Source organism: Gavia stellata, chromosome 12, assembly GCF_030936135.1.
Source record: "Gavia stellata isolate bGavSte3 chromosome 12, bGavSte3.hap2, whole genome shotgun sequence".
Lineage (NCBI taxonomy): Eukaryota > Metazoa > Chordata > Aves > Gaviiformes > Gaviidae > Gavia > Gavia stellata.
In genome coordinates, this window is record NC_082605.1 from 10,626,967 (window position 1) to 10,640,287 (window position 13,321).

The 13,321-nt window shown below is 35.3% G+C and overlaps 1 protein-coding gene across 1 annotated transcript in view; it reads right to left on the reverse strand.

The window, feature by feature from the left end:
- The window catches only part of ERC2 (ELKS/RAB6-interacting/CAST family member 2), a 499,899-nt gene that overhangs the window by 217,461 nt on the left and 269,117 nt on the right, over positions 1-13,321 (reverse strand). The window contains exon 16 of the mRNA XM_059823475.1: positions 11,542-11,702. Coding sequence (XP_059679458.1) covers positions 11,542-11,702 — 161 coding nt within the window. The remainder of the gene's footprint in view (positions 1-11,541; positions 11,703-13,321) is intronic.

Below are 13,321 nucleotides of genomic sequence, written 5' to 3' on the forward strand. Positions count from 1 at the left end.
TTTTCTTTGCTGAGATACCTAGTACACTGCACAACAGTGTGGACATAGCCAAGTTTGTTCACAGTCAGAGAAAATTGAGATGAGCTCATCCTAATTTCCACTGTCATCACATAAGTCATGATCTGTCAGTCTCTGCTAAACAGCAGCACAGCATTGAAAGGAGAGGTATTGTTCATTAGAATTTCAGTGCTTTAGCACATTTTTTGTGTGATATGCTGCATTTTACCAAACATATTTGAAGAATTCTCTTTTTACTACAAAATTTCTACACTCACATTGTTTAGACAGTGATAACAGTGATAACATGATACATGCTTTTATTATTATGTTGTTTATTATAGTAATGCTTGATGGCCAATGAAGGATGGAAGCCCATTATGCCTGGCACTGTATAATAAAGGGTATTGATCAGTCTTGTCAGGCATATACTCTAAATAGGTAAGCTATACACAGTTCAGTGGGAGGGCATAAACACCACCAGAACAAGAAGTGTGAAGTCCTCTTGGATTTAAAATACGGTATGAGTGTGTTTCCCTCCCCAAAAGACAGAAACTCTTTGACTCATTTCAAGATAAAGGTACAGACCTCTATGATAATAAATTCTTACAGGTGTCATTATAACAGTTAGATAAAAGAGTAAATCTTACTTATGCCCTTACAGGCAGAAAGGCTGCCCCATGAGTTCACCCCTTATGAAGCACGAGAGCACGCACATTAGAGAGCATTAATGAACGCTCTCAGACATGAGAGAGCAAAACTTCATGCACATCTTGCACCTTATTAGACACCAGTCAGAGGAAACAAAGCAATAGGAACTGGGATTTATTTTTCCACAGCAGACAGAGAAGTACTTGTTTTGCTGGGGGCATGGGGAGGGGGGAGGAATGAGGACAGACAGGAAGGATGCAGCAATGGATTTACTTCATAGCACCTAAGGAGTAATGGGAAGGCAGAGAAAGCTAACCGAACCTTTGCTTTCTGCCACTAAGAAAGCTGTTCTTGATTGATTGCTTCTGACTCTGTTCTCTTCTTTTCCTTTTAATAGAAAACATCATCATATACTTTTCTAAGCACATTTTATATTTTTATACAATGTTAAACAATAATTCAGTAATTTAGTTTAAATGATCCAAACTTTTAAATTTCTTTGGTTCTCCATTTTCAAAGATCTAAGCTTACATTAAGTTCAGCGTTAGCCCACAGGGGAGACCCTGAGCTCATAATTCCTACCATTGAATTGCATGTCCTGGGTCTCAAGTATGCAAGATTTGCCACTGGAAAAAGGAAAAAAACCTGACCCATCATATTTTGAGGTCTAAAATGCAGAAACATCTGCTAGAATCATATTCAGTTGGCTGAGGTTAGGAATATGGGAGCCTGCAGTTGATCAGCGCTGCCCTAGGTGTCACAGAGGCCAATGGGAATTATACTAAGAGGGTTTCAGTAGACAAGGGTGTAATTCAGTCAGCTTTAAAAAAAATCCATGAAACAGAAGCCTAATTTTTTTCTTTCTTTTTTTACTTTCAGCCTCCTACTCCTTCCTTTCTGACTTTTGAGCCACTTATTCTTTCGAGTATATTATCAGAGGTGGAGGCCTTCACTTTCCCATGCTGGCTGAACTTCAAAACAAATGCCATCCTATTTCATCATTTTTATCATTACTAATTTTTTAGCTAATAAAAACACTTTTAAGGTAGTTTTAAAACAAACCATATATAGCTTTGTCAAGATCAGTAATTACAGAGTACAATTTTTTTCTACAGTATTGTTCTTCTGGTAAAAAGATTTTGTTGCCTATATTTTCTTACATTAAAAAAAAAAAGTTGTACAATAGGAACCAGACAAAAAGTGTTTAATACTTAGTAGATAGCATAGACACTTTTTCTTCTTTGTCCAAGAAGTTAAGATTGCTAAACTCTAAAGTAAGTTAACTTTAGATAAAAATAGTAAGCTTCCTTAGAAAACAGAAACAGACCTCAAACTATACCTTTCCTTTGGAAGAGTCCAGACCTGGATCTTCATTCTTCAGGTTTGTACAGCCCCCTTCCTTTTACCATTGCCCATGTTTCACTGAATACTAACTCATAGTCCCTTCTCACTTTTATGTACTATCTTTCTCACCAGTGTCCTGTTCTGAATACTATTCCACCTCACATGAATTTAGAATGCTACGAATCAAGATAAATCATAGATTAAACCACTGTATTTTAATCCCTAACACATTTATAAAGTAAAAAACAGAAAAGCATTTTAGTTTAAAGAGGTTGATTTTAAAAAAAGGAAAAAAGAGAAGAAGCAAATATAGTGATTTTCAATTACAATTGTTTCTTCAAATTTTCATGTGCATTACAAAAGACTAGAATATTGTGCATCTCAAAGTCCGTCAGAGCAGTTTGAGACACCTGTAAACCTGAAGTACTATTAATCCTGTCTGTCTTCTAAGTGGTTCAATCACTAGAGAATGTAACGTAACTGTCATCTCTCGCTCTTATAACTCGCACTTTAAAACAATTATTTTGTCACTTGTATCACCTTGTAAATCCACTTATACACTATAGTGCAACAGAAGATGCAAAAGGTTATTCAAAGTGTGGCCTTTAATCTTTCCAGAGTGCCTTAGTTGACTTAATATAACTGGTTCTCAAAAAAAAGTGTTAAAAATCACCTGTTCATTAAATATGTGTGTTTCAGTGTAAGGGAGCAATGTGGGAGGGAAGAGCTAATACATCAGAGCGAAAATAAATTTTAGGAACATAGCTCAAGAACGACATCTGAAGAGTATAAAGTAGCAGCCATTTATGGACCTCCTGTCCATGAATTTGTCTTATCCCTTTTTGAACCAGCTGATGCCACCCTGCTCTCTGTGGAAGCATGTTCCAGAAGGTCACCAACCACTCCATAAAGCAGCACTTCTCTCTCTCTTTCGAATTGATCACTGATTAACTTCAGGAAGTGCCTGATATTCCTCATCCGGGGGGATCTGGCAAACAACAGTTCTACATTCAGTTTATGCCTTCCTTTGAGATTCTGCAAACTTCAAACATATCCTCCCCCTGCCTTCCCCTCCCCAGAGTGAAGAGTCTTTAAGCCTCTCCCTCATAAAGCAGCTGCAGTATCCCCTTGATCTCTCTACCATTCAGGTTCCGGGGAAAGCACTCGAGGAATAAACCCCCTAAGTAGTATTGTGGAATTTCCAACATAAAATGTTTGCTGGAGCATTGACTGTTATTTTTCTACTGAGGCAAGGTACCTGAATGGGTAGTGAATAACAGCAACAAAATCGGAAAGAAAAGTGCGCTACTAGGATACAGAGGGGCAACTACCATCAAAGCCTCTTTCTGCCTGGCAGATGCCTCAAACCATATGGATCATAGGAACCTGGAAGATCATTTTTACTACTAGAGAGCCAGAAGCTTAAATTTCTATAGTTTCTTGAGAACATTACTAATGGAAATGCATGATAATTAAGCCAAAATACTTACAAGATGAAGACGACAAGCTCAAGAAGACCCGTTTTCTAGATCAGAAAAGTCTGCTTATCTATTTCAACCATAATATGTGTTGTCTGGCTCTTTCTGGTTTGCCTTCATGCAATGCTTCTGTGACATAAGAAGCACTACGGTCTTTCCATAACAGACAGGAATACATTGCCTTGCTGGGAGGAAAACACTTTGAAAAGGTTGTTACTGCACTCTCCCACTGTCTAAAGGGGACAGGAAACATGGGAGAGGCTCCAGCTTCCTTTGCTTGGATACCCATATAAAAGCAGGCAAAATACAGCCTCTCATATCATGTTTCAGAGAAATCCTCAATTGATCTCATTAAACTTCAATAGCAGGTGACAATCTATGACCTTAACAAGAACAAAATAAAGAAAAGAAATGGCACACTTTCTTCCCATGCTGATGAAATTTCAAACATCATGAATCTTATTTTATAAGATCAAAGTATACTGTCATTTAGTCTGAACATATAAGGCTTTCAAGTGAATAGGAACTTGGTGACACTCATACGTCTTTAAATAAGAGAAGCGCTTTGCCAAGTAAACAGTTCATTCATTCTATTCTCACAGAGAGAAACATTTTATTGCTTTGTGCCCCTTCATTGTTTACAAAAGAAAAACATCTCTTCATTTTAGTCAAGAAAGCTTCTGTTCCAGAGAACAAAGCCTTCATTTGGGTTTCTCTAATCTTTACGGTGTTTGCAAGTTGGTGTCAAAAATGTTAGTCAAGGCATGCTGTGTTACAGGTCTGTGGGGCGAAAGCAGTCACAAGAGACTTTCCACCCAAGTTAGAAGGAGACCACATTACCATTCTAACTACTTCCTATGGAAGTCACAGTTGTATCAACATCCTGCTGTTTTGTTTGTATTTAACTTGGGATATGACTCTCTACACTCTCAGCATGAATCCTACAATTAAATGGAAGCAGTCCACAGGTTACTAAAAAACAGTCTAGTGTTCTACGTTTGAAATGGTACAATTTTTGAGACAATCAAGTTGCTATCCATTCACTGAACACGTTTATAGTACACTTTACCACAGTTGAAACTAGTCAAAATAATCCCTCTAACAAAAGTACAAAAAAGAGTAAACTGCTTTCTGAAAATTATTTTTTCTCCACACCTATTTATACACTAGTCTGTTATCTAACCTATTAAGTAAAGATATGTTAAAGAATTCACATTAGAGAAATTATCATTGCTATCTTTGTCAAAATACAGGCTGTATTAGAGCTGACAAAGTAGAAAAAAATATTTTAAAATGATCCCACTTTCAAAATAATACTTTATAATAGTCTAAGAAATCTGACCCTGTTGTATTTGCTTAAACTTCAATTCAAAGAGTATCCTTTAATGTCACGTACCCACTACTGTTTATTCAGCCTAGAACTATCCCCAAGGTAGGTGCTGGCTCTATTTAGAATATACTAGCATTTAAAAACGGAGCATAAACTAAGCACCTTTGCCCAAACCTTTTAGCTAAACACCTCAGTTTCCAGTGTAGGCAAGAGAAACTGTTATCTACCGTCTTGCTTTCCTTTCTGAAAAGAAGGGGGTGGGGGGAAAGCACTGCCTAACTGCGACACAGAAAGCAGACAGTGTCTACAGGGAAGCTGTTGGTTTAAGTGGTTTTAAAGAGCAAGTTCCAAGCAATTTCAAAGAGTCATTCCAACCTTAAATCACCTTGCCAGTTTCTCCTACCTTGCTACATTGCTTTCCTCATCCTTGCTGCTATATGGAAGACCCCAAAAAAGGAAATTAACTTCATGACTACATGCAAGTAGAGGCTCTACAATTTCATCAGGGATTTTCCTGTCAAGGAGTGTCATGCTTCTGGCCTGTGTATGCACTGAACAGGTGAATTGCCTACACAATTACTCTGAAATGTTCCAGATGCACTGCATTTACTACTCACACAGAGATTTCAGAAGCACTTTTGACCATAGCTGTACCCACAGCAATGAGGAAGAAACCATTATCCTGTGGGTGACATAACATTTTGGGGTGGAGTAATTAGGACATAAATAAAGGAAACCATACTGAGTTCCTCTCCCTTTCCCTCCCCAAGTGCCAGTCTGAGATGGTGATGGATGGAAGTAGTAATAGGAGACCGTAAGGCAGGGACACGAGCTGATTTGTCCAGGTGCTGGAAACATGTCTAGATTCTCTGGACATCCAACAGCCCCTGTCAGAGCTGCAGCTCCTGCTGAGCTGCTACACAGATGTGAAATCCCCAACTCTACTCCAGTAAAATTTATAGATGGAAAAAAGGGATACGTTTGCAGAAACCAGATGAATGGTAAACTTCCTTATACTTCTGCACAAGTACTTCATAAAGCATTTTGACTTCCCTACAAAATGACTGTGTCTCTCTGGTTTTACATCTTACACAGTCTTGCCCTTAGGCTGTGATCCCTGACTTCCGGAATCCATTCAAAGTCCCTCTTCATCCCTGCAATACCCTCAAAAGTCCCTTATGAAGCCATGCTTGAATTTCCTGCACTAAAAGGAAGGAGGGGACCAATCAGACCAGGTGACAGACAAACGGACAAGACACATTCTCTTCCCTGCAACAAGACAGGCTTCCTGCTTACTCTGTGAAGCTGCTCATACTGTTTGTTGAACCAAGCAGATCCAGACCATGGTCTTGCACCCGAGACTGGCATCTAGTGGCAAATATAAGTGCCCTCTCCTTGTTTGGCAGAGCAGCCGAACCACTAACCCAGCAGGTAAAAGTGCAGTATGTGTTCAGCACTTCTGCAAAGAGTGGCAGCTGGTGGGACTGAATGCTTGGTGGAACAAACATTTTATCCCCTTCTTCCCCCAGATATTTCATCCTTGACTATACACAGGTGCTGTTAAATGAATAAAGTAAACTTACTGAAAAACAGAGATAAGCAATAGTCATTTATTATTTTCAGTGAAAAAAATGGTGGACATTCTTAAACAAAGGAAGGGATGTTTAATTTTGTACTGCCACTGTAAGAAAGTTTACTGCAAAATCTAACTTAAAAATAAGGGTTTTTTCAGACAGCACAGCAATGTTCTATTTTTGTTATTGAATGAAAGGACTAGTACCTGGTTATTTTATTAGGAGATCTTTAATGTTTCATTACTGAAGTAATCTGATTTATTCCACATAAGGGAAAATATATATTCTTCTGGAAATTTGTAGCAAATTTCAAGGCAAAGTCACTTCCAACAAAACTGATTTAGCAGTACCCACAGGTGATGGCATGAACTCTATCAAAGTCAAGGAAATTACCTTTCAAATTCGGCAAGAATTTCATTCAGGATACTCTGAAAGCTTCAGAGCACTGAGTGTACTGAGTTGACTGCTAAAGGAAACAGTAATTAACAGCTGGATCTCAAAAATTAAGAATTCACAGATCTTCAAGTCAAAACATGAAGTTCATTCCTTTTGGGGATTAATCCCATGGTCACTCACTACTAAGCGCAATGTTTGTCACATGTAACTAAGTCACTGAAAGATCACCAAATTAATGCAAAACCACAAGGAAACAATTTTCTTTTCTTTTTAACCTTGTATTTAAACATACTTCTGAGTAAACACCACAGAAAGTTAATTTAAGGGCTTTTAACCAAGAAAACCCCAAGTTTTGATAAAAAAAGTTTTGGGGGTTTGGGGGGTTGTGTTGTTTTGTTTTCAACTTCAGGGGTTGCAGCCTGAAGATTACATGCATATAATTTAGAAGTTCAACTAACAAAAAGGATGATAATAATTTTTATATCTTTCCCTCACATGCCGTTAGACTTTCTTTTATGACTATTAGCTCTCCAGGTCAATCTTTCAAAGGAAAAATTAATTTTGACCATTTCTAAAAAGATGATGTATCCCATAGAGTAAAATCCACTTCCCATAAGAACAGGCATTTATTTCACATACATATATATAAAGCAATTTTAATATTATATAAATACTCATTTATCTATCTACACAGCTATCTAATTTTGTTACAAGCAGGTTCATGAGTTTTGGAAGGAACCACCATATAGGAAAAGACATCTGTATGAAAGCATTGTGGACACCTTGTGGTCATGAAAGTATGCTCCACAAATATGGCATTTCTGAAACATCTGAAAAAAACACCACCACATCACAGCGCAGAAATTTCTCCTACCCTCAAGCTCTTCATATTACAAAATGAATAAGCTTTTCTAGGCAAGCCTTGTGAAGTTCTCAGTAGGCTGTGCTCCTCTTGCTCAGAAAACAAAAACGATGTCTGGAAAAAGTAGTCTTGACACATATTTCTAACTACCAGTTTTTAAGTTCAGGCCAACTGAAACATTTCTATGGATGATAAATACATTTTTAAAAAACATTAACATGCCTTTTGTCACACTATGCAATACAGAATTTTTTTTAAACTATCACTAATTAAAAAATAGTAAGTGCATTGATTTTTTTTTTCAATGCTCAGAGATAGAAAGAGCACAAAGCTTTAAGACAATTAGGCAAAATGATGGATTTGAACACATGCTGCATTTTACTGTTAACATGTATGTGTAACTTCCATTAATGTCAGTATGAGTTATGTGTGCACTGCTAAAATAATATGAGCATAACAAAAATACTTCCTCCAGAACTAATATAGTAATACTTTTAATAGACATTTGGGAAAAAAAATAAAAACACATATTTAGAAACTAACATGCAAATGCAAATCCTTCTCCAAACTTAACACTTTGGAATTCTTTAAAATAAATCTTATTTTTTCACATGTTGGCATCAAGTTAAGAATAACTCGATGTTTATTCTCCTTCCATCAAACTATCTTTCATTTAATGGGTACTTATCTAGCTTCCAGTTCAAAAAGACCAACCAGGTAATGAACAAGATTAAGCTGCTATCCATTTTTATTCTAAACTTCCTTAAATAACTAAATATATATGGGAACATGTAATGACAACTGAAGAAGTTATCTAAAACTGACAACTGATTGTAGCCAGTAAATTAACACGGATCTTGGCAATGTCAGCCAGATGGGCCTAGAATGCAGAGTTATGTTTGGAACTTGAATATAATATAAGCATTGGAAATCATCATGAACATTCTTAAACACACAGTTCATGCCTATTTAACTGGAAGCTAGCAGACAAAAACTGTAATAACTCAATATTAAATTAAAAAAATTATAAATAGAAGGTCAATGCTGCCAATTAATAAATTACCTTAAACTATCACAGAGAAGACAAACTATTTTAGTATATTACTACAACACAGAATTATCATTATTCTGTCGGTGGGTGTCTGGGTCTTAGCTAGCTTCTACAATCTGTTTTTGAGAATACCTTATTCATTAAAACAATGCAATGCCATATTTAGTATATTCTGTTGTAATGCAGCAGTTTTATAAAGTTTGTTGGTCATACACTTGCTTCAGTGAGCAATTTCAAAAATTAAGCTACTGTAATGAAATATCTGAATTATTTCTACAAGACATTTTCTAATACATGTGTATCTATTAATTTATGTTGTTTAGTATATCCTATTAAAGAATCTGAAATTCAGATTTACGTTTAATTTCTATTTAATAGCAGTCATGTAGTTCTTCCCATACACAGAGCTCAAAAAAAGTACATTCATTTTTGCTTCTCTGATTCAGTACTAATGTTAAAGAGGCAGTTAAAAAAAAAAGTAAATATGATCATGTGAATTTCTGTCATTATTCTATTTGTTCTCTCTGTTCAGTAATATTGTGCTGTGATTTTTATATATTTTATTTTGTTCATTAATTCTACTTCCTATCTCCTAGACCAGCAAAACCATCCTGACATCTGATAGCTGTATTCATTTCTTTCCATCTCACCAGAAGCAATAGAAGTTCTGTCTGATTCCATCTCCAATATCAGCTCAGCTTTTTAACATATTTCACAGAAACTAAAGTTAGGATAGAATTAAAAGCAGTCATAGAATATATGGTTTTTTTAATGAAAGTGAGTTCTAATTCTAAGTTATTAGCTGAATCACAGATTTCAGGGGGAGTAATTTGTATTTAAGTTAGAGTATCAGACTCTTACAAGTAATGACACAGGGCTAGGTAGCTGGGAAAGCTATCTAGTAGAGGATTAGGTAACCCTCTGTGGCCTAAGTAGGAAGAAGTATGCATTATAATTAATTGTATTTTAGTATTACAGGTTAGAAGGGTTTTGTTATTAACTTAGAATTTCAAACGAATTTTAGGTCAGTTCAGGATTAAAGATGAAAACTGTATATGAACAATTGCTTCTCTTGAAGATAGAAAAAAAGGTAATGGCAGAAAAAGTCTACATATTTATACAGCTAACAAAGTAGCAATTACGAAATCAAAGGCAAAAAAGAAAAATAAGAAAAGAAGTCTTTTACAAAAGAAACCATACTAATGACTACTCACAGAAAAGAAAACAGAAACCCACACATTTAACTAGAATTTTTTATTAATTTAATTTTTAGATGCTAATTTAAAATGTTCTTCTAATTTTACTATTTTACTTTTAAAATTGATACTGTAAAAACACACTATATCTCATTTTAAATTCCAAATGATCCCTAACTTGGACCTTTGATACTGGGTCTTTCACCACTAGTACCATCCACTCAGTCCTTTATTCATAAAATAGAACAGTGTTTATCCAAAGAAAAGTCAAACTTCATCAGTTTTTGCCAGCCTCACTTCCCAGACTGAAGATACATGCCTTACACAGGTCTGTGAGGTTCTGTGTACCCAACCAAAAAAGTCACAGTAACAGATTTAAAGATACTGCTTTTTCCCCCCCCCCGTTGCTCAATAATTGAGAATTATGATAAAAAGAAAAAAAAATCTTACCATTAGGACAAAAAAACAAGCATGCACTCAAAGAAACAGAGCAAAGTACTATACAGAAAATAGATGACTGCAGGAAATATACTGGCACTGAGCATGTGAGTTATCATAGATGAATTAATATGTAAATATAAAAGAAAATCAGAATAATGAAAAAAATTATCTATTATAGAATATAATATCACATACATACTACTCTAATTCATATGTGCTCCCATTTTTCTGTATAGATATAGACCTCATTAAAGTCAAAAGCAGAAGTTCTTTTGATTTCACTGGAAACATTCATGCCTACATTACCATATTTGTGCACCTATATTACATGGTAGCTGTTCTTAAAACCTACTTTTCTAAAGCTATGGTAAGCATATGACTCCATTTCCACTTTGTTGTATTTACAAGGACATTATTAAAATAATTTTTTCTGATTATTTACCTTCCTTTAAAATGTATGGATATCTACAACAACTTAGCTGAAGTTATATATGGCTTAAGTGTTTTGGGTTTTATTTTCCTTCCTCAATAGAACAGTTCCAAAATTACAACTGTGAATTTTCTTCGTTGAATGTTAACTACACACTTACCAGCCTAGCCAAGTCATAACAGGTTCACTCTTTTTTGCCAATTTTAGAGATCATGTCAGAGCTTTAACATCCCATAATTATAGATATTTACCTTTACTGTGGGTAGGAAGTTAGATTTAAATTATAGGTCTATCTTCCTTTTTCAGTTCTGTACACTTATACATAGTGAGAATGTGTATGCAAATAGGCTTTTGTTGTTTTGGGTTTGCGGGTTTTTTTAACCAATTCAATGCAATAAACTGCGCCATCCATATAATGTTAATAAACTCCTTTCCTTGAATTTGACGCTAACAGAAACTCCAACACAGAATTCCCACTGAACGATGGGGCTTTAGACCCTCAATTTCTATGGAAGTTATGCTGTTATGCTGTACTGATATTTTATTTGCATTTAACAAAGGACAGCTTTCAAAAAATTATTCTCATTTCAATTGTTGAGTACTTCCAAAATGAAAACTTTTGCATTTCCATATTTTAAAAGGAATTTAGCAGTCTTAGAACTATTACAAGTCCTTAGATTCAGACTTAAATATATATGCAGAAAAAATACTTACAGAAAAAACCCTTTCTCTTATGGCAAGAAAGCAGTTATTTTAATTTTTCTAGAAATCAGCGAAATCAATGTACTTACTTCATTTCCAAAATTTCTTCAAGCTGTTTTCTTCGCTCTATTCTCAGGTTAGCCAGGTGTGCTTCTTTTTCAGCCAAAGACTGCTGTGTTGAGGCAAGACGAGCTTTGGTAGAATCTAATTCTTGCCTAGTCTTTTCCAGCGCATTCATCAGCTCTTCTACCTAAGAGAGAGAATTTTTTAAGCTCCATATCCTTTACAATAAATAAATCTTATACCTATATAAATAAAAAAAACCAAAACCCCACAAAATGAATTATTTAAATAAACGGCTGTTCAAATCCATTCCTATCTTAACTGTTTTAAAAACTAACAACAAAAGTAATCTTTAAATACCAAAAAAAATGTTTCCATGAATCCATCCAGTAATAAGCAACATTTATACAAAACAGAAGTAACACAGATTGCCAGAAACCTATTTAACCTGGGCCACTGCCACATGCAGACACAATTTATAAATATTTTCTGCACCATTTGTATTATTTAAATTCAGGGTAGTGGTAACTCATCGTAATAGTAATTTCAGAAATTTTAGACGCAGATATAGATATATATTTTAATATAAAGCTGGTCATGACAATCCATGTATTTTTCAATCAAAAAATGCACACCCTTCTGTGCAGAACAGGTTGCCCAGGGAAGCTGTAGATTCTCCAATCCTTGGGTATTTTCAGATCTTGACTGAATGAAGCTTGGAGAATCTGATCCAACTTCAAAGTTATCCCTGCTTTGAGCAGGGGTTTAAACTGCTTGGCCTCTAGTGGTCCCTTATAACCCAAATTATTCTATGATTCTGAACTTTAAATGTCTGTTACTGCTCTAATAACAATCGAGTTATTTTTCTCGTGACAGCTATGAGAATCTCCAAAGTATGAAATACAGGAAAGTTAGGGTGATCCCACTCTTTCTTTAGCGTTGGTAAATGTCAACTGGATGTAGGATAAATGGCTTATTGCAGGAATACAGAAAACCTTCATCTTTTCAAAGAACAAAATTCAGAAGTAAAAAAAGTGTATGACATGGTCTATCACATTATTTAAAGAACACACTAAAGAATGGAGACTACATATGACACCTGTCCGGCAGCAGAAAATTTACTTGTGGGGTGAATCACTGTATTCACAGAACCAGAGTGTCACTAATAGTCTCTGGTAACCAGGACACGAGGTATGATTTCCCCCTAGTCAAATGATACATTTTACATTAAGAGCAGGAAGTAAACAGCAGATTTAATTTGTTTTTATGATTTAAATAATGAACAACCTATTTCCTGTATTTTCTTTCTCACCTCCTTTGTCCAAATATTAACATTTTGTAAATTAGCCAACAGTTCAGGAAGAACATCTAAATAAAATGAAATGGGAGAAAGGATACATTCCAGTTGTTGATGTTATGCAAGTCATTGAAGTGTTCACTTTTGAAAAGTCTGACAATATTCCACTGTGGTCATATAATCAGTGTGCCTACAGAGAAAATCAGTGTGTCTACAGAGAAAATAAGATGTTTTCTCCCAAGTTCATGCTTAGTTGTTGTTTGTTGTTGTTATCTAAATCCTACTAGCATGCAATCAGTGTTCGTAAGACACATTTTTCTTTCGATTTGAACACACATTGCTTCCTATATAACAGGTTTAATAAAGCAAAATTAATAGTAGAGTCTTCATTAAATTATAATGAGGACTTACACTCTGTTTGAAAATTATACACTGATTACTTACCCCTTCTACACCAGCTGCATCTGCATCTTTATAAACACTCTAGTGAGATCAATGGAATACTAGAG